Source organism: Dermacentor andersoni, chromosome 9 (assembly GCF_023375885.2).
Source record: "Dermacentor andersoni chromosome 9, qqDerAnde1_hic_scaffold, whole genome shotgun sequence".
NCBI lineage: Eukaryota > Metazoa > Arthropoda > Arachnida > Ixodida > Ixodidae > Dermacentor > Dermacentor andersoni.
This window is the reverse complement of record NC_092822.1, coordinates 85,010,090-85,030,533: the sequence shown is the minus strand read 5'-3', so window position 1 is coordinate 85,030,533 and position 20,444 is coordinate 85,010,090. Positions and strand designations below refer to the sequence as shown.

Here is a 20,444-nt window from a genome sequence, read left to right as displayed (position 1 = left end):
CCGCAGTGCTGACATTGCGAACACAGCCACGGTCCAAGAAGGTCGCGCAGCTGAAGCTGCGTGTCGTGTTACGTGCTTAAAGCGTTCCTGAAAGCAGCCCTTGAGGTTCGAAAGCGACTGCAAGTGAAATGATCTATGCCCTCGTCGACAACGTATAGGTGGGACTCAACTACGTGATGGACAAATGGATTTCGAATTAAGCGGATTTCGTATTTCTCTTAGCTACTGTTGGAGAGGCACCTCCACTGTCGCAGTTGCGCGGGGAGCGGCGAGAAAATTCGAAAGATACGTTTTTTTTTTTTTTTCTGCGACTAGAGAATAAACACAGCAACATAGTTTTTAGCCGCAGCCGTGTCCAGATATCGGCGTATACGTTGCGGTGGCGGCTTACCCTCGACGTAGAGCGCAGCTGTGTGGCTTCCGGTTCCGGCTCCGTTGGAGACGACGCACGTGTAGTTCCCCAGGTCCCCCGCTGTCACGCTCTCGATGGTCATCACTGATATGTCGTCCGTAACCGTCTTGACAGCAGTTCCGCGTCCCCGGTTATCGAGCGGCTTTCCGTCGTGCAGCCACGAGAAGCGGAAGGGGCCCCGACCGCTGGACAGGGCGCAGGTCACGGACGTTTTCTTTCCCATCACGGCGTTCCTCGAAAACGAGAACGGCATCACCTCCGGAATTCCTAAAAGTCCGGAACAGTGGCGTCATTCTTTCTTTCTTTTTTTTGTTTTTTGTTACCTCGAATGACTGCATTGGCCTCGAGTGGACGCGTCGCTAAGCATCGCAGCCGCTTACCGTTATCCTGAGGCGCAGCAAGTTCAGGAAAGGTCAGTAGCGAAGCTGTAGTCAGAAGAAGCCAGACGTGCATGTTGAACGGTGCCGAAGCAGGCTATGAGCTCACAGAGCCCGCGGAGCTATTGAAGAAAGGAAACCGTAGCGAGTAGTGGACAACTAGCGCCGCACGACGGCTGCAGCTGCAACTTTGCGTCGCGGTTGCGGACGAAAGCGGTGAGCGATGAGTGGTCTTCGCGCCCGATGGAGCCGCCGATATAAGAGAAAAATGACCAGGTTTCAGTCAGTGGAAATGTACAAAAGCAACGCTAGATCGGTTTATAGTGATAAAGCATTCTACCAATACTGAATTGCAGTTGATTGGACGGAATAGCGTTCATTACTGGTAGTTAGAGTAGGAAGCCAAGCTTTCCTTTTCTGAATTTTGTGCCGATACGTCAGCTTCACGTGATGAATTTCAAGGTACATATTCTAATATTCTCGTAATGAAGCCGTTCTGGTAGACGGAGACTGCGCCATAGTGGCTAGGCTTAGTTCTTGATTCCTTCTGAATTAAATTTGTAGCGGGCTACTTACCGATAAACTATCAACTGACCTGAGCAGACGTTGCCAAAATGCACGTAGTCGTGACCAACTGGGTCTGGGAGCTTCAGTGCAGCGTGGCCACGAGTATGTCGTTTTTTTTTCTTTCATGGCTTAGCGAGCCTCCATCTCACTTTACGCCTCATTTCACCAAAGCAACCTTGCTTCTTATTATTCGTTAGTGTCCGTTCAGCGCTATTATGATTGATGAAACACTCGGTCTGCTCTAGGTGCACTGTCGGGACCTACAGCTTTACTCATATGCTTACTTATATGCTTACATATAACTTACTGAAGGTTTTGGACCTACAGGTGTATCATGGGAGCATGCACTCCTACCTTGTGCATAATACATGTCAGGATTGGATGCGGAAGGTAACACGGGCGCCATGAGAAGCGCCGTAGAGGGGAGCGGTCCAGGTGGATGTCAGTAACGTCCGCTGAATGGGCGTCGATCTGGCAGCAGTCGCCGCGGCTGTGTGGTTGAAAGCGTTAAAGGTTGAGCTAGTCGGTATGAAAATGATGTTGTTGAGTACGGTCACCAATAGGTGTTCAACCCGCTACCTTCTTTTCAGCCGTAGCAAATGCTAGCGCAGGTATTGCGGTTGCAGGACCGCTTTACGTTTAGACGCGTGGTCCAGAAAAAGTTATGTAGACTATATTTAACGCAAAAGCAGAGACTCGGCAAACTTTCGGAGTTCTTCGTACACTGCCTTTGTCGACGCACTCAAGATCGTTCAATCCTAATGCGTTCTTCTGGACGCATTGACCACATATAGTACAGGTGACTTTACTGTCGAGACGACATTTAGCTGTGATCTGTAAAGCTCTCGGGACGCATACCATGTGGTTTGTGTCTCTCACGTTTTTTCGCGTGTAGAATCATCTGCAGGATAGACAAGGGCTGATTGTCATCAGCAGAAAGGAGAAACGGGCACTCTTTCAATTTACTGAGAGACTCTGCACAACGTAGTTCTGATCAACGTGGTTGACACTACGTTGACTGTAAAACGTAAGCGCAAGAAATTAGACGCAGCTAAATGAAGAAACATAAGGAACAGACGAAGCCGGACGCGACTTCTACTTCAATATATACTAGCCCAGTCTCTTAGCATGCCCCAACAAGTTGTCACTACTGCTCCGAAAAGGGCTCCTGACCTGCTTCGGGACGAACCCCTTTGGAAAAAAAAAAAAGGCGCATAGCTTCTTGCGAGGCAGGTGGCGTTAACAGACCAACTAGCCCTGCAGTCAATCCTTCTGACACCACGTGCTGGGAAAACGTTAACTGAGCCGCGCTTGCGGTTTGGATCCCAGAGCAAAGTGCCAGAGAAAGCGGGTCTCACCTTCGATATCCAAGGGCGCCGTGTAGCTGTCGGTACCGAACGCGTTGCTCACGCTGCACGTGTAGTTGCCGACGTCTTCGGCGCCCACGTTCTCGATCACTACCGTGGCGAGGTCTTCCGATTTGGTCCTCGCGTACTTCGAAGCGCTGTTCACGATCGGGAGCCCGTTGTGCTGCCACCGGAACTGGTACGGGCCCGTACCGCTGATCACGAGGCAGCCCACACTGGCCCGTTGGCCCATCGCGCTATTCTTGGAGAAGGCGAACGGTTGGATCTCTGGTGGGCTGGCGGAGTAACCCGCCGCCGCGTACCTGATTGTCCTCCGATGAACTTTGCCGCGGCTTTGATCGGTGTGGCCCATCTTTAGAGCGTGGTCTCGAGGTCGACTGGCGCACGAACCGAGGTGGAGCGCGAGACAAAGCGAGACGCTGAAGATGACGAAACGAGTTCCGGATCCCGGGGACGCCATGGTAGGACGAAAGAGCAAGGCGGGTGCCGGAGCGCAGCCGCTTCACTTTGCAGAGTAGATAACTCGCGCCGGGAAGTGGTGCGAACGTGCGAACGCGTGTGAACCAAAGTGGCTGTGCATGGACAGGTTGCGCCACGTAGCGGTGGAATCGTCAACTACGCTCGGAAGAATGTCGGCGCGAACGGCGTTTAGTCTTTGAACAACGACACTCACGTTTCATCATCGACGAGGTGGGAAAAGAGCGGGAAATGAGCATTAGCCACTGTAAGTACTGGCTGGCTACTGGGGTGAAGGGTTAAGGGAGAAAAGGTCATAGATGAAGAAAAACAAAACATTAAAACTAGACATTTAAATGAAGCACACTCTAACGCAATGCAACGAGTTACAACTTTCACGGTCGGTCACACCAACAAGTTCTGAAGTATAGTAGCGACGCGTCGAATGCGTTAAACGCATAAATCTTGGGTTCTGCATTTGACGAATGCACGCCGGAGATAAAGCTTGCGGAATGTCGGAATATTTTTTTCGTGAATTCTGCGATGTGATGTGAAGAGATGTTGTTTGTTTCCTTTTCCTGCAAAAGTTTTGCGGTCGCGCTCTCACTCTACATAAAATAGAGATGTCTAATTTCAAGGCTATCGATGTTTCTTGTTTGATTCTATTCGCGCCATTTTCGGATGCGATTTTGAACCGTGCGCCCTCTCCAACGGCAAGAATGACACAACAGGCTTGTGAGGACAAGGTAGGAGGTTCGAATCTCGGCCGCGTCTGCCGCTTTCACTCAGCGCCGGAGTGCAAAAGCGGCTCGTGTGCCCATCGAGCTAAGGAATCCGAAATGGCTGAAATCCGTCCCGAGTTTCTTTACGTCATTTCTCACGGGCCTCATGGTGAATTTGAAAGCTTAGTCCGAGTCATCATACTAACGAACAGGTTTCTTTGTTGCTTCGTTTCACTTTAAATATGACTGATAGGCATCAAGAGGGGATTGACCAAGATTGGGGCGGGTTTAGAAAGACAATTCGTGAAGTCTCGTGGTTGGTTTTCCTCCGTGACAAAACGCACTGGAATATATAGCTTGCCTTTTTTGGAAACACGTCAGCGGTTCTTTCAGCCGATAAATGTGTCACATTTATCGGTTACGTTTTGAGGTTACGAAATCTTCCCGTTACAAACACAACCAGGATGTGTGGTACGATCCGCAGCGAGAACGACTCGAAGAACGTGTGCTGGCCAATGCCGATAATGAAATGTATTAGAAGACAGTAGTACGTTCGTAGATACGCTTCGAAAAGATGGCTTTGTTTATTGTGTTGTCATTGGTTTTTAATTGAATTGGATGATGCTCGTGGTCTGTGACGCGACTGCGGCGACAGGATCAGTGCGGGATGACACCAGTACGTCTGGTGTCATCCTGTTTTCCGCGACGCTGTGGCGTCTTCGGCGCGGTGGGCTGAGGAGATGGTGCGAGTGTGAGTTGTCTATGCTAGAGTTGCTGTATGTACTCCCTACGAGGGGAGCCTATGCAGAAACCCTAGCTTATGCGGTCAGCTAGCGCCGTGCAGCGGCTGTCGGTAAAACCACGAATGGCTAACGGGTCGCTCCCTTCCTGGCGCGAAATCTTGACTTATTTTGCACGGTTTGAAAGAAGATGCGAGCCAAAGAAATTGTCGGGTCATCGTCCACCCTGACCTGGCACGCTGGATGAAAAGTAATGATATGGAAGTTGACTGTTCATCAGACACTATGTGGCGTCATGAGCGGAACGTTTTATAGATGAATTACACGATGTTTCTTTCTTTTGTTTTGTTTTTGGACTGCCGATCCAACTAATCCGCTCTGTTCACGCAAATTTGGTGGCAAGATTGAGCGCTTTCATGTATTACACTGTGAAATTTCCGATTTCCTGAGCATACTAACGAATAGGCAAAATGTGTACTCGCCGTTCGCGACGAGCAATTCCGAGTTTTATTTTTTCTTTCTTGGCGAGAGATGTATTTCGTCGACGTACGCCTGTGTGGCGATGTTTGTCTGCTCGATATACTGCGTAAATAGTATGCTCTGTATGTTCTGTAACTATTTTGCATACTTTACCTCATGAAATGTAGAAGTTCGACTGCTGTAGTAATTCGACGCTATATGTGAGAGTTAAAAAAAAAAAGAAACATAAGGCTGTGTCTTGCGCTTCTGAAGCGCAGTAAACCTTTACCGGGATTGCACAGCTGCACACAGGTTTAGAGGTGTGCGAATATTCGAAACTTCTGAATAACGAATCGAATAGTCCGCTATTAGTAAATTCGAATATTTCAAAACGCCGACTGCGCCCAAGTGAACATAAAATTGGATCAAAAGCAGGGTAGATCTGCAGTCCCGCAGGCATACTAGGCATCGCTCAGGTAACAATACACTACAAGCTATACCGCGACCATCCGCACTCTCTGAGGTGTTCTGTGCATGCGAAGAAACTACTTGTCTGCTTTCATTTGTGCTTTCAATAAACAACGCTTCATAACGTACTATGTAATGACAGAAACTTCCTAACTTTAATAATACTAAGATGGGAACATCGTTTTATATGAATTGTGGTAACGCCTGTTCATTATTCGAAAACTGTTCGAAAACTATTCGATATTCGATTCGATTCCATTATGGTACTGTTCGATTCGTATTCGATTCGGCCTGAAAAATCACTATTCGCGCACCCATACTAAGGTTTCAATGTTTGCTTTTTCACGAAAGAGTTTATATTCCCATTTCCTGCATTAACGTACATATAAATATATCACATAAGCTTTTTTATATCTTAACAACTTTCTTTCGTATTTTGTGTCGCACAGCTCTCGCAACAACATAACTTTTGTAGTGCGCTCCGTCGTCGAAACGCAATCGATTCTGTTTCAATACGTGACGCTTACGTATGATGCTTTTATTAGAGAGTTGCAGTTTAGGGGACGCAAGCGGCTTGCGTACGCAAGTACTAGGGGCGACGGTACAGCGCATGCGCAGACCGCTACGTCTACTTGCGTCCTTGGGGCGGCCGAAAACACGCTGCCCCTAAGCGGTCACGTTACCTATGTGACCCTCGCGATGTACGAGAACTTAAGATGAGCTAGCGGGTAGATAATCTGATAATTATTTCGCCAAGTGTCGACAGACATCGTTTTTATATATATCAGAGAGGTTTACTGTGTCCGGTATTCGGGTAGACGCAGGCGGACGGGGCGTTTGGGCGGGGGAGTAAACGGGAGCGGTCTGTATGGTGCATCCACCTGGTGGTGCAAAGCTCAAACGGACAAAAACAGCTAATATTGCTGTAACCAGGTCTATTCTACTTACCTACTGGTGTAAATTTTCGGCACTGGCGTAATCGTGTTGCTGCCGAAAATTTACACCCGCAACAGAGTAAAATACACTTGGTTACTGCAATATTAGCTGTTTTTGTCTGTTTGAGCTTTGCGCCACCAGGTGGCTGCACCATGCAGGACGCTCCAGTTTGCACCCAACCTGCTCCGCCTGCGTTTACCCGAATACCGAACACGCTAAACCTCTCTAATAACTGCTTTTAATAAGAATAGTTTTATGTGCTTAACTCCATATACTTGATTTTATGTTTTAAAAAATGATAACGCAGCAAAGATCAGACGTTGATGGCGCGGCGAGCGCATGCGACCTCTCTGCGGCTTGCGTTTGGGGCCGCTAGCCTATAGCGTGTTTCTGCTTGCGCACGCAAACTCAAACGCACCCAAGCGCTAGGGGCCCCAACGCCTTGCGTCCGCTAAACTAAAACTCTCTGTTTATAGTTGCTACGGACACGTTTCATGTCTCGCCTCACCTGCTCTAAGCCCCATGTGGGCGTTAAACGGCATCCAATAAAAAGAAATAACTGAATATTGATAGCTGCCGTGTGAACCTGACCTCTCGCGTCAAGGCAATGCCAGTTCTTTATCGTCCAAAGAAAAAAAAAGTTTGGGTCGCGACCAGACGACAATTTATGAGAAAATTGTCGTCCTTTTCTACCCACTCTGTCTTTGTCACGCTCGGTTGCGCGGTTTATAGAGTGTACGAATGCTATTTTACATCAAGCACAGCAACATGTCCGGACGCGACTGCAAGCATTGATTATATCAGTAATAGTTCATTTTGCTCTTTTGCAGGTAACTCAACTGTCTGCAGGAGCAACCAAAGCGCAGCGACAGCGTAACACCACTCGAACCGTAGAAACAGACGCCCGCCTAACGAAGGTGATCTCTTGTGAGTACGCGTAGTTACTCATTGTCTATTAAACGAATATAATCGCCCTGCTATAACTGTACTATGGAGCAAGAAGGAATATAAACAGCTTCCCGATTATATCGGAGGTCCAGCAATATCTTTAAAAACATTGTGATGCTGGAGTAACGTTTAACCAAGTGGTGTTGGCTGTGTGTGCCGCGAAACATAAGAAAAAAAGAAAGTAACTCAGCAGATTTGTGAAAAATCCCAGATCTCGTACACGAAGAAGAGCCTTAACTGACGGCGAGTTTCTAAGGGCTTCGCAAGGACTTTCCACATGTCATAGCTGGGACTTAGACAGTGCCTTGTGTAAAGCTTGGAATAAATGTCGGTTGTTTGATCTCAGAACTCATTGATAGAGAACGTAATTACTCTTTGAGACATATGAGGTAGGGGTGTACGAATAGCTATTTTTGAGACCGAATCGAATGTCAATCGAATGTGAATCCAATGTGAATCCAATGTGAATCGAATAGTGCCGAAAGCGAATAGAATATCGAATATTTTTCGAATAGTTCTCGAATAATGAATAGCCGTTTTACACTTAATTTAAAACGCTGTTCGCATCCGAATATTCTTAAAGCTAGGAAGTTTCTTTCATTACATTGTTCGTTACGAAGCGTTGTTTATTAAAGAAAAACCAACGGGGCATTCAGAGCAAACAAGTAGTTTCTTCGCGTGTTCAGGGCTCTTGAGAGAGTGCGGATGATCGCCGTACAGCCCGTGATATGGCTGCCTAAGTGACGTAGCCTGCTCGACTACGCAGGTTCTAATGTTGTATAACTATAGGGTGTCCCAGCTAACGTTAGCCAAGTAGTTCAAGAAGAAATAGATATTTAAAGACACGCTTCAAGATACGATATTAAGACGTACGGTGTTCGGTCGTTAGAGGTCCGACGACCGAACGCCGTAGGTCATGTAATTGAATCTTTCATTGTATGTTTTAAATATTCTTTTGTTTCTTCCTTTTATTTTTTTGTTTGTTTGAGTGATTGGCTAACGTTAGCTCGTACACGCAGTATACCATGTTTGCAGGGGTGAAATTTTACACTACTATTGCTCTAATTTAATGTTTCTTTATCGCAGCTGACGTTTCGAAATATCCGAGAAGTATTCGAAAAAATATTCGCATTTCCGAATAGGGACTGGTCGATACGAAGTCCGTATAGAATATGGCACTATTCGATTCGTTATTCGATTCTTCAGAATATTCACACACCACTAATACCAGTCAGTCTGGCTGCTTGTGCACCCGGCCTTCTCGCAAGAATAATCTACGCGGTTAGTAATGAATTACTGTGTGTATACTCTCGCACGCAATCGTTGTATATGTCACCGGTATGCACGCAATGTCTACTCAGTTCCTCCAGACATTTTAGCTCGATACGTCTCGTAGACCCGAGGCGAGAGAGGCGAACTTCAGTTGGGTAGGTCAGCCGGAATGACGTGTCGCTCGCTGGCCTGCGCTACTCCAGGCTGGGGAACATATACGGACGAACAGCTTTTTGGGCACACCGCTGCACTTTTGAATCTTCCGGACTGATTCAAAAAGGTGACAGTGTCCGCGAAATTGTGCGGAAAGCATCGAAAATAATTGTCAAAGTAAGCGAATTCGATTGTAAGCGATTGATTTTTGATTTCTACGCACTGCAGAAATCGAACGGGCAAGGTAGCGATACTGCCGAACTATATTGACGACGTCGATGATGGAGATTTGATGATGGCCGCGCAAATTATGGTCGACACGTTTTGGTAGGCCACGTCACGGCGTAACGTTGACGACGCAATAACGACAACATGACGGCGGCGCGCGACGACGGCGGCATGATAAAGAAAAAAAAAAAAGAAAAAGGCTGCGCATTGCTTCTTCGGAGTTTATTCATGACGTTTGTGCTGTTCGGATTTTTTCTTGCGATGGGGGTGTAACTACTGAATTAGTGATGATACGTGATGATAATTTTATGATCTTGGAACTAACGAGACAGACAGAGAATTTTGGATCGAGTCTTCTCCTTTCTCTTCGAACTTACGCTGCTGCTTGTGGCAATTGCCGATTTGATCAGTGTACACTTAGTACAGCTGAGCATGATCTCGCACATAACTACCGGGACACAGCAGATGAATGCGGTGGCGCTTAATGCCAATCGCATTGTTTGGTTGCAGTAGCGTCGAATCGCATTAACGTCGACGTTATCATCTAATAACGTTATCATCTTCCTCTTTCTGCGCGGCTTGCGGATGGAAGAGGCTGTGACCCAAATTGGTTTAGAACGCGGTTACCACAGCACAGTAGCAGCATCTATACTGTTCATTAGACAATGGGCAACCCTGTGGCCCAAGTTGACGGGAAAACGGTCAGATACGTCCTGGGAAGTGTGTGCGAAGCATCCCTAGAATGCCAATCGCGTTCAACAGCGTGGCAACGATGGCAAGACAATGGCTGCACACCCGCGCTTCTTTCTTCGCTCGTTCGGCCCACGGAGGCCCGCGATACTCCTGCGACCCATTCCCGTTAAAAGCATGCAGATCCCACGCAGTGTAAGAGTAGGTCTTAACGAAGCTGTGCCGAGCCGGCAAGACGGAACAAAGACACGCGCAGTGAATTTCGGTGCGAGTTCCCTTTCCTTTGGCCGAGATACTCGCCCGTCGGACCACGAACGTCCTCAATCAGCAGCCAGGGGGGGGGGGGGGGGGGGGAAAGAAAGAAGTGATAGATAGATAATTAGATAGATAGATAGATAGATAGATAGATAGATAGATAGATAGATAGATAGATAGATAGATAGATAGATAGATAGATAGATAGATAGAAAACTATACTCACCTTCAAAGAACTGGGTCCTAATTCACGAGGCTCTGCTTGCGTGAAGGCGTTTCCTATCTGGCCGGCGAATGTGCGCCACATTTGTGGGATAATTAGACGGTTACCGCGATGACAACCAATCGTCGACAGCAAAAACGACAGGACGTCGCGTTAAGAGACGCATATTCATCAGAATATTTTAGCACGACGTTATGATATTATACCGCCTGCCGCCGTGGGCGCGTTGCGCTGTAGGAGTAAAGAGGTAGCGCCGTAACGGTAAGACAACGTTAAAATACTCTAGTTATTTTCTCGCTGTCGTCTCGATGTTGTTTTCCACTTCCGTTACCAAGGGTGTCGTGGTTTCCCTAGGGCATAGCTTATAGTGCAAGTATTTTGTGCCGAACGAGCTTCCAGAAGCGCTTTGGCTCTGCATTACTAGAGCTTTTTCTTTTACTTGCTGGGACGTGTACTGTCGCACCCACGCCTAAGTTACCACATTTGCACCAACCGTCATCGTGCCTACGTGGACGGCGTGCTGTCATGGCCGCTTTACCAAAGTGCGCACTGGTCGAGCCGCCGTAGTTGTCTACGTGCATACTGCCGCGCTTGACGATAGCATCGCCTTCTTTCTTAATACGTAAGAAGCACAAAAGGCGGACTAAGGCGTAGACGGGAAGAGTATATGTTAACCATGCAGAATGCCAAGATCGTTTGCGTGATCGTTTGCCATGGCCCAGCAAGAACTGGCGGCAACCTCCGCATTCCAGAAGCGCTGGGATTCTAGTCTAAGCGCGCGCGAGCGCTACCTGATCAGTAGTCGTGATAACCAAAATACGTTTAGACATTTGGACACCGGATAGCCCATTGAATTGATGATCCTGTAACTTCAGAAATTGAGTAGGCAATCTCATAGCATAATGTTTATGTATTGTTTGATTTGTATCTGCATAGGAAGGAGTCAGTTTTTCTTCATCTTTTTTGTCATGTGTGACACGCAATTGTAAAAATTGCCTGTGGATTTCCTTCAGTAGTAACGATTGTGACTTCTACCGGTAACCATAGTACACTGCACGGTACACGGTAATGCTACGCTGCCACGCATGCTGTGATAGTTGAATAAAACGACAAAAGAATCTTCGGCGTGCGCAACACGCGAGTTAGCGCCTGACGCGACAGCCTATTATGCATAGCTGCATTCTGTTCCACTGTGATGGTCTTTCACGTCCGCTTTCCACTCGACTCGACGCGATCGAGCAGCACGTGGCAAGCAGCACAACGCTCCGCTGTGGGATCCAGGAGGCAAGCGAACGTCGGCTCGTGGCTTCCGAGATTGCACCGGTGGCAAGGCGATCTCGGAAGCCCCGACCATCTGCCAGCCCGCGCGGTGGGCCGCTGGGGCAGTGGGTAAAGTAAATGCACGGCTTGGGCGTGATCCCCAAGGTTGTGTCGGGCAGATCTCGGAGGCCACACGAGTTTCTTTCACTGCCCTGAATTCGGCTTTAGAAAGGTTCAAGTCCCTTGATAATTTGAAAGTAGCGCCACTCTTTGAACTCTGCCGCCGCCGCGCGACCTCCTCGCCTCATCCTCGCCCCTTGCCCCCACACCCCCTTCCCAGAGGGAAGCGGTCTTACGCCCGTTTTTCTGCAGGACGATTGGTCTCCCTGCCGTTGCCCTTGAAAACGCGCGTATCTTGTGTTTTGCTTGTGTTTGTCTTTTTAGTGCGCGCCATTTTTCTCCTCAGCAAGGCTTAAGGCTGGTTCGGCGCTTTATCTCGGCGTAGCGAATGTTGTGCGCTGTGTTTCCTGCTCTCTGTGCTAGCGCTATGCCGTGTTGTTGCGCATATAACTGCAGAAAGAAGCCTGAAGATGGTTATGCAGCATTTGTGATACCACAAGGAATGCGTGACGGCTTGCGTAGGAAGCAGTGGCTGCATGACATTGGCCGAAAGAACTTTGTTCCGACAAAGAACGGTGTTAGCGAGGTGAGGCGTCTTTCTTATTGCTCGTATCAAAGAATCCCCTCATGCTGAATTTTTTAAAATTCTTCCGGCCTGCTCACTAGCGTTTTTGCTATCACAATTTGTATGTTGCATAAAAATGAGTTTATCCTCAGTATGCTTAATGTTCTGCTGGTAATTCATCACCTCGCAAGTCGTCAACTGTTGTTGTTCAGTCGGAAATGCACCTAGCACTATAGATTCTGCTTTCGGCTGCGAACATTTATGTGCGAAGATACAGCCTCCCGATCGCATTTGTCGCGATTCTTAGGATCCGTTGCCCGTTTTAGTGAAAACCGAAAAAATAAATTGTAGAGGAGCTGTTATCTTTAGCTTACGTCAATGTGTGCGTCAGTCAGAATGCAGGCCCTGAAAAAATTTGTGGCCAGTGTTCCCGTGGTATTGGAGGTGGTGAGCGCTATCTAGACCACGTTGAGGTTTTTTTTTTTTCTTTTTTTTTTTTTTTTAAGGCGATAGCCTTTAATAAATGTTTCAAGGTCGCGTTGTGAACAAAAATCACGTTACCCAGGAAGGCCAGAAGCGACGCAAAATATGTCCAGCCGTGTATAAGATAAGTATTAGCCAAGTTAATTATTCATTAGTGATATAACAAGGTGGATTAACATTTATTAGGGTCTATTAAGATCGATTAGAGTATTAAGGAGGATTAAGGTGCATGAACAGGGATTGGGGTGGATTAAGGTGAATCCTTCGCCTTCACAGAGTGGAATGGCTCATTATTTCTTACCCTTCTTTTTTTCCCTTGACATTCGTTCGCCGTAAGTTCTTAGCATAAATTGGTCGGTATGGGTACAATAAGGCTATTTTCTGTGTTTTGCGCGCCGCACGCAGTGAAAATAAAGACGCCGAACGGCCGTAAACGGCAGCAGCTGTTATCGCAGGCCCGCAGCACGTGAATGCCAGACGAACGCTATCGCGCAGTTCACGACAACAAAAGGAATACCCACCCGAGCAAGCTTGTTGGGCGCGAAGTATTTTCTGTTTAATAGCCACTGTCCTGTGGTGTCGTTTCTCAGGCGCCGCAGGAAACTTGTGCAGCGAATGTACTGCACACAAGCCACAAAGTTCTTGCGTCTCCGCGAGCGTTGGTGGCAGCATTCTTGCACGAGCAGCTTCCTCTTTCGCTGGCTGTTGGTAATGACGGCGCAGGGCCGCCCCGGACCGATACACCTTTGAACGTCCCGCTCAGCAAGTGGGGTAAGAGCGCGTCTAAATCAGACAGCTCAGCAAATGCGAACGCAACATGCGAACACGCTCCGCAAGTGGAGCCACTTACTCCCATCTCACGCAGCCCTCACCAGAAGGCAATTTAGAAGGCGACATCTGGTGGCGGCACCATCCATATCCATCCATCAGCGAGTAAGTATGAAAATAAATAAATAAATAAATAAACAAACACCCAAGGGTGCGCTTGAAATAAATGTTGCCTTAGATCAATCAGATCGCCGCATGCGTAATGGGAATGGCCGTGCGATTTCTCCAACCTGCGGCAAGTCCTTTTTTTTTTTCTCGTCCATTTTCATTTCTCGTTACCTTTACCTTTTCTACATTTCCATTAAAACAAACGATCTTCCCCTGTGCTTTCCTTGGCTTCATTATGTGTTCGCATCATATGTAACCTCAGCGTAGGGCAGTCTATAGCTCTCGCCTTCAAAAATATCTTATCGTTTCAACGTGGCTGCGAAACAGTATCGCTATATACGTTGACACACTAAGGTCAAACGCCTATGTGCTTTAACATGTTTTTGGCTTCTAGCGCGAAGTGAAACACGGACACAGAAAGGAGCAGACAGGACGATCGATGTTGCGCAAGCAAGTGAAAACGCGTAAGTGCTGTCTATGGAGGGGAACATTTCCTTTATTGTCCTTCGGGCAGATGTTCACAAACAACAAAAACTGTAACAAAATATTTAGTATGTACACACTTAACAACATAAGTAGGCCACAGTTGGGCGCTCACCATCGAGTACCGTAGTATACTCGCTGCACAAACACGTCACAGACATCGAAATGCGTGAGATTCAGTGATTGACAAAAATTCCATAAAAAAATTGCGTGCTCCCAAAGTTGCTAGGTGTAAGCGCTCCCGCTTTACCCTCGAGGAAATCGCGCAAGACCACACACATCGCTTTTGTGTCGTCGTTTAAAAGCAAGCGGACATTCCAGCTCGGGAGAAGTATTCACAAAGCAGACCGCACGATTGAGCGGCTCGTAAAAAATGGGTGTTTGTCTAGCCATGATGGCGAAGATGCCAATTCGTCCCACGATTACGTTAGGAACAAAGTTGTTTTTTTTTTTTTCGCCTCGAAATGTTTAGCAACGCTTTATCGATTTCGTACGTTACGCTTGGCTATTCATAGCAACGACTATTTCAGTTTTATGTTATTCGTGGTCGCCACTGTTCCCGATGAAAAGACAACTGGTTTGCCGAACATTTCTGGATCACGATATTACCCGGCTGTCGTTTCGAGGCTGCGATAAAATAAGAATGCCGGTAATTTCTGTTCACGCGGCATTTTCTGAAAACATGCCGCCAAAGGCATGCTCAACGAGCGGAAGGAAGGTGATTTCAATGTTTATCAAAGTAAATGGCAGGTTATTACAAACTGTGTGACAATGGCGCAGCATGCTTGAATTTTTGCAGCTTACGAGACTTAGTAACTACGCAAATGGCGAAGCGGGCGAACACAACAGTGGAAGAAAAAAAAGAACGTATTACGTTCAGAGCATGCCAATGAAATTCTCCAAGTTTGTCTATGAATGCGTATATCAGTCGACGTAATTAGATGACAATGTTCAGTCTGGTCGCGCTTATCACGCCGACAGCTTTAGCGCGGGGGTTTGTGACCAAAACACATAACGCGGTATGTACACGCTGGTTTGCTGTATCTTAGACACATGACGTGACACGAAATATGTTACTTAAAATTGAGCTGCAGCTACGATTCACTGCTCAGATATCGTAGACACGTGCGTATGACAAATACTGCTGTACACCTATAATTGTAAGTAGATAAGCTAAAGCAAAGCTGCATGGTTACGAACGTTAATAGTAAAGCTGCATGGTTAGGAACGCTAATAGTAAACATACGAATATGCTCTTGTCGTCCCGTCATATCGCGCTGCACGTACGGATCACAAAACCGTCAACAATAACACTCAGGTGCGTTATTTTGTTTCAAGCTCTGTACGTTGCTTTCGCAGCTGTCCATTCTATTTAGAAAATCCTTGAAGCGCGACAATTCCCGTTTAAGAAAGCCCCATAAGCGTAATTAATAATCCAGATGTTAATAATCGGTTGTCAGTTATTAAAAATCCGCCATTCACTGTTTATTGGCGTTAAATGCCCCAAAGAAAGCATAGCGGGCAAAGAAGGTATCAGTGGTGATTTGTGGCCAGATTTATTGCATTTATCTAGGCCTCTTTAGGTGTACGTAGATATTAGCCGCGAATTATATATATATATATATATATATATATATATATATATATATATATATATATGCCGCCCCCATCGATATGACGCACCCGGAACACCGTGCTTGGCGTTTGTTTTAATCCTGTTCTTCGATAACGGTATCACGTGGTTCTTAATAAGCCCTGTAAAATTTTCATATAATGACGCGCTGACACATTCCCCATTTTTCACTCAGTACATGTTCTGCCGCCGTTCCCTGGACCTCTCGATGGTTATGAATAAAATAGGTCAGCGTACAATTGTTAGGACTGCCAAGAAAGCACAGGTGTTTTGCTACTAAAGGTTATTTTCGCGCCTTTTTACAGTACGCAAAAATTTGGAAATGCGTTCGCACATTCCATGCAAATGACACTCAATATGCTCAGTCGCTGAGCCACGCATACGCTATAATATATCAATAGACTCACGAACATATACCACAAATGTCACTTAGATGCTCAAGAAGCATATGTACTAAAGTTTTCTCATTTAGTGTGAATGTATGACTGTGTATGACTATCGTAATGTTGGTTAGTATGATTGGGATTGTTTTTTAAACACACAACACACACGCCGTTGCAACACGGCTCGCTCAGTTCCGCTGCACTCTTGACTTGGGAAACACACCCGTGAAATCTGAAGGCTGCTGAGCCCCGTACTTGTTTTATTCTGTGTTAGATTAGGCCTAAAATACGCATGTTTCAGCTGGACCTCGAAAACGAGGCAGCATTTACTACTACCAGACGTAGACCAGCTACCCTGGCGAGTATAGTAAATCCAAACAGTAAGTGTCCACAAAATTCTCATTGACTGGTACCCTGAAATCGCGGAGGCGTCGTTGCTCTAAAAGCAGTGTTCGCGACTAAAGCGAGTTGATCGGACACGTGGTTGTGACGAGATAGGAAATATTGCTTGACGGTAGTCGCTAGAACCCGGCTAAACGAAGCATACCTACAAGACGTTGCGATAGCACCTGACGACATGGTGGCGCTATCTTGCGCACGCCTTGGCTTCCAGCAAAGGCACAACCATGACCTCCGAGATCCTTAACACCAACGCATGCACCTTCGATCTCGGAGGCTATGACACAACCGTGCATTCCCATTTTCTCCGAGCTTGGTTAAATACTTACCTTGGTACTTTTCAGGCCGATAGAACACTAACGCGAAGTTTCGTAGTACAGGGCGGACCTGGATTGCGCGGGAAAGCGATCACAAAACTTTGAATACTAACGTGTAAGGATATGCGGCTGACCAGAAAACGTGCGATAACAGAGGATGCGCGCGAACTCCTCCAAGTCGTCTGCTTTCAGTTAGACCCGAAGAACACTAATATAGTCGGTCAGACGTTCCGGCAATATCTTACAAACGGAACACAGGTACAAGCGACTAAGAAAAATACAAAAACGATATAAATATACAGAAAAAGAAGCAAACAGAAGAAATAAAGAACATTCGCGCTTCACAGACAATCCAGGTACTTCCATGTACAGTGTGTACAGGCCTTGTCAAAAATATAAGGCTCCTCCGCGTCTTAATTATATATATGCCGTTCGACCGCGTGCTGCAATTTCCGTGACGTTCCTGACACTGCGTACCTCCTCTGGATGCTGCGTACGACAGTTCCTTTGATTCCCCAGGGTGTCGGAACTTATGGCATGGCACAAACACTCCCTTAAAGAGGCTGCAGTCAGCCTAACATTAGCAGGCATCGTAGCCCGTGTGCTTTTGACAAGGCCTGTACGAAATCGATACGTGCTGAATAATCAGTCGCTGTGGTCACTTGACTTGATGCTGTGCTCCAGGGAAGCCGGGTCTGTGCGCAGCCGGCTTCGATAGCTGCTATAGGTGAGGTCCCAGAGCGGTTACACGATGTTGCGCTTTCCCTGCGTCTTGAGCCTAGCGTAACTGCCGATGCCGTCATTGATCTGCATGCGGAGAAGGGCAAAGGTAACGCAGGATTCTTAAAGCGATGGGGGCAAACTAGTCGACACACACACAAGCGCTGAATACGTCTTATAAATACGGCCGCGCGTCAATGCTGGTAATGCAAGAGTGGGCCTTTTTCACTCAGAGACAGAGGCACATATGGTATTACCGAAAGCTGCTCATTTTTTACTGAACAAGGAAACGTAGTGCGGTTGAATCATCACCTGAAAAATTTTGCTGTGTATCACGGGCATTTCGTACCAGTGGCCTAGCGGCGTTTCTGCAAGCACTTTAGGCGTATGTAAATTTCGCACAAGTGCCATCCGCTTTTCTTCAATATCTTGCTGGGTGACACGTCACTGCCATGTACTCGTACTTTAATAAATACAAGGACACTCCAGGCGAATTTCCGACGTCGCCGTGATGTTTCGTATCGAGTCGACGTCCGATAAAATTATATTGGGTACCGCGCGCCGGCCGCTGTAGATGTGAGGTAAGAGCGAGCGAGCGTGAGACGGAGAAGGATGCTGCGCACCGCATTACCGCGCATCCAGTGTTAGAGGTCACGTGATCACATGCGCGTAAGTAGGGAGGGGGGGCGGTAAGTGCGTTCCCTCCTCTGGTCCGGCCGTGGCTGCACGTAGACGTTCTCGTTGCTGAGCACGCACACGGCCCACGCGCCATATTTCGGAGGTAATATACGGCGGTTGCAAACACTAAGGCCGAGCCGCGAAGGCTGGCGGCTTCAGGTTGCGTAATCTCAAGTGTCCAACACGCGTTGATGCGACAGACGGCACGAAGCATTTCTTCCCCGGTGCCGGCGCTCTCCTTAATGTCAGCGTTGTGACAGCGAGTGCTCGTGGTCATCGAGTGAAATATGATCTTGTCTGTGCGAGGGGCGTGTGACACTATGCTTGTTAAGTGATAAGCGAATGTTTTCTGCAATTTAAACGGCCGTCAACATTACGAACCTTACTTCGGTTGTTACACTTTGCGATCGGTGTGAATGCTTCGCATTTCGGGCGACACTGCGACTTTTGTTAACGGTGGACAAATCTATTTGCAGCCAAAATGAATCCGCCCGGAACATATGCACTCTTCGGAGCAGTGATTCGTCATGCTAATAACGATGTCAGCGGTCCACTTGGTTAATAGACATAACATTGTTTCAAAGTGTTTAGCGCGTTACTATAAGACGGAAGTTCGCCCGTGAGGAAGTTAGTCGGAAGAGCGCTCGCGGTCGACTACCCGGCAAGGGGAAACAGGGACACGTAGGTATAGAGAGATGATAAAGAACGCTCGCCAGGACCTCCTCGCTCAACAAAAGTGCCATGCAACGATAGGCTGAAGCTGTCGACAATATGTGACATTTTACTGAAACGCGCAAGCAGGCACAAATGGATTACTTTTACCTCTTTCGTTACCACGCCTATTCAAATTCATCGCCGACTTCGACTTATTGGAGAGGTTTCTTATACACTTAAGGCCATCCAGTTGTTACTACAGCACTGAGCTTCCAGAACCAGTTTAAATGTTCGCGCTCTGGCTACTACAGCACTGAGCTTTCAGAATCAGTTTAAATTTTCGCGCTCTGGCGACGTTGTGATGACGGACCTTTTTGCGAACTAATGTGCGTATATTGTAGCGGAAAGAGGCCTGGCTGTCACCTTCTACCGCGCTTGAGAAAAAATCATGCCGCTCACGATTACGCTGCACTAGCATCAAAATTTTGTAATCAAATGACTTCCAGCAACTCTCGGATTAAATTAGATTACCGGCTTTGGCGTCCGACAGTGCTTGGCGGTGACAATTCACCGAAAAAATGGCGCCAGCCGTTCACTAGTGAGCTTTGGGTTGGTGTCCGAGTCGTTTTATTCCACCCACGTGTTATTCTGAAGATCCTGCGCATGTACAGCATGTGTACCTGGCATTTCCATCTAGTTTCAGAGAGCTTAGGTTTCGTGGCGATTTCTAGAATTTTCAGGGTTTACCTAATAAGGTTTTTTTCTTTGGCAACGCATGTTTCTGTGAGTAGGATTTCATTTTGCACAATATGCTGTGCTGCAATGTGCGCTCGAATATTATTTGCAGTGGTAAATAATTTTTTCCCGAGACCTATAAAACAATCATTTTCTCGCGGTAACGAAAAAGTTAAGGCAGTGTCGCCGGGCACAATTTTAGTGGCCGCCATCTCGGCTATGACGTCACACCGAGAGCCGCCATATTGAATTTGGGAAACGAAACTATGGCGCCATTCCGTCCCATAACGCTATAATCACGTGGTTCCATCTCCATCCATCATATTGGACTGTTACGTCATCATTGGCACCAGAATTTGGCCGCCATCTTCGATTTCAGATTCCGAAACTATGCCACAATCTTTGATTATGACGTCATAATCACGTGGTTTCAATTCTAGACGCCATGTTCGATTATGACATCGTTCGCACCCGAATTCGCTCGCCATCTTGGATTTGTGATTCCTAAACTATACCGCCATCTTTATGACGTGATAATCACGTGGATTCACTTCTACACGCCATATTGGCTTACAAGGTTATCATTAGCACTAGAATTCGGCCGCCATCTTTGATTATGACGTCACCAATTGGGTTGCTATTGTTTATAACGGGGGCCGCCATCTTGGATTTATCGGTGACGTCATCAATTAGCGGTCGTCTTGGATATATCAGTGACGTCGCTATTGAATAACCAATTCGGTATACTAATGACGTCACCAATCAATCACCAATTGGGTTGCTATTCGATTTACTATGGGGGCTG

At 47.0% G+C, this 20,444-nt stretch overlaps 3 protein-coding genes across 15 annotated transcripts in view; 1 reads left to right on the top strand and 2 right to left on the bottom strand.

Moving 5' to 3' along the window:
- LOC126528334 (cell adhesion molecule Dscam1-like) overlaps positions 1–1,058 on the bottom strand; it is a 124,250-nt gene extending 123,192 nt beyond the window's left edge. The window contains exon 1 of the mRNA XM_072284238.1: positions 392–1,058. Within this exon, the coding sequence (XP_072140339.1) occupies positions 392–665 (274 nt within the window). The 5' untranslated portion in view covers positions 666–1,058. The remainder of the gene's footprint in view (positions 1–391) is intronic.
- The window catches only part of LOC140213109 (uncharacterized), a 292,692-nt gene that overhangs the window by 127,640 nt on the left and 144,608 nt on the right, over positions 1–20,444 (top strand). For 4 of the 5 annotated variants that reach the window (XR_011890047.1, XM_072284241.1, XM_072284243.1 and 1 more), the window contains one exon: positions 7,335–7,431. The exons of the other annotated variant lie outside the window; for it this stretch is intronic. The gene's annotated coding sequence lies outside the window, so the exon portion shown is untranslated. The remainder of the gene's footprint in view (positions 1–7,334; positions 7,432–20,444) is intronic. 5 annotated transcript variants of the gene reach the window in all.
- Positions 14,118–20,444, bottom strand: part of LOC126528332 (cell adhesion molecule Dscam1-like) — a 150,715-nt gene continuing 144,388 nt past the window's right edge. For all 9 annotated transcript variants that reach the window (XM_072284233.1, XM_072284235.1, XM_050176229.3 and 6 more), the window contains one exon: positions 14,118–17,659. In XM_072284233.1, the coding sequence (XP_072140334.1) occupies positions 17,597–17,659 (63 nt within the window). In that variant the 3' untranslated portion in view covers positions 14,118–17,596. The remainder of the gene's footprint in view (positions 17,660–20,444) is intronic.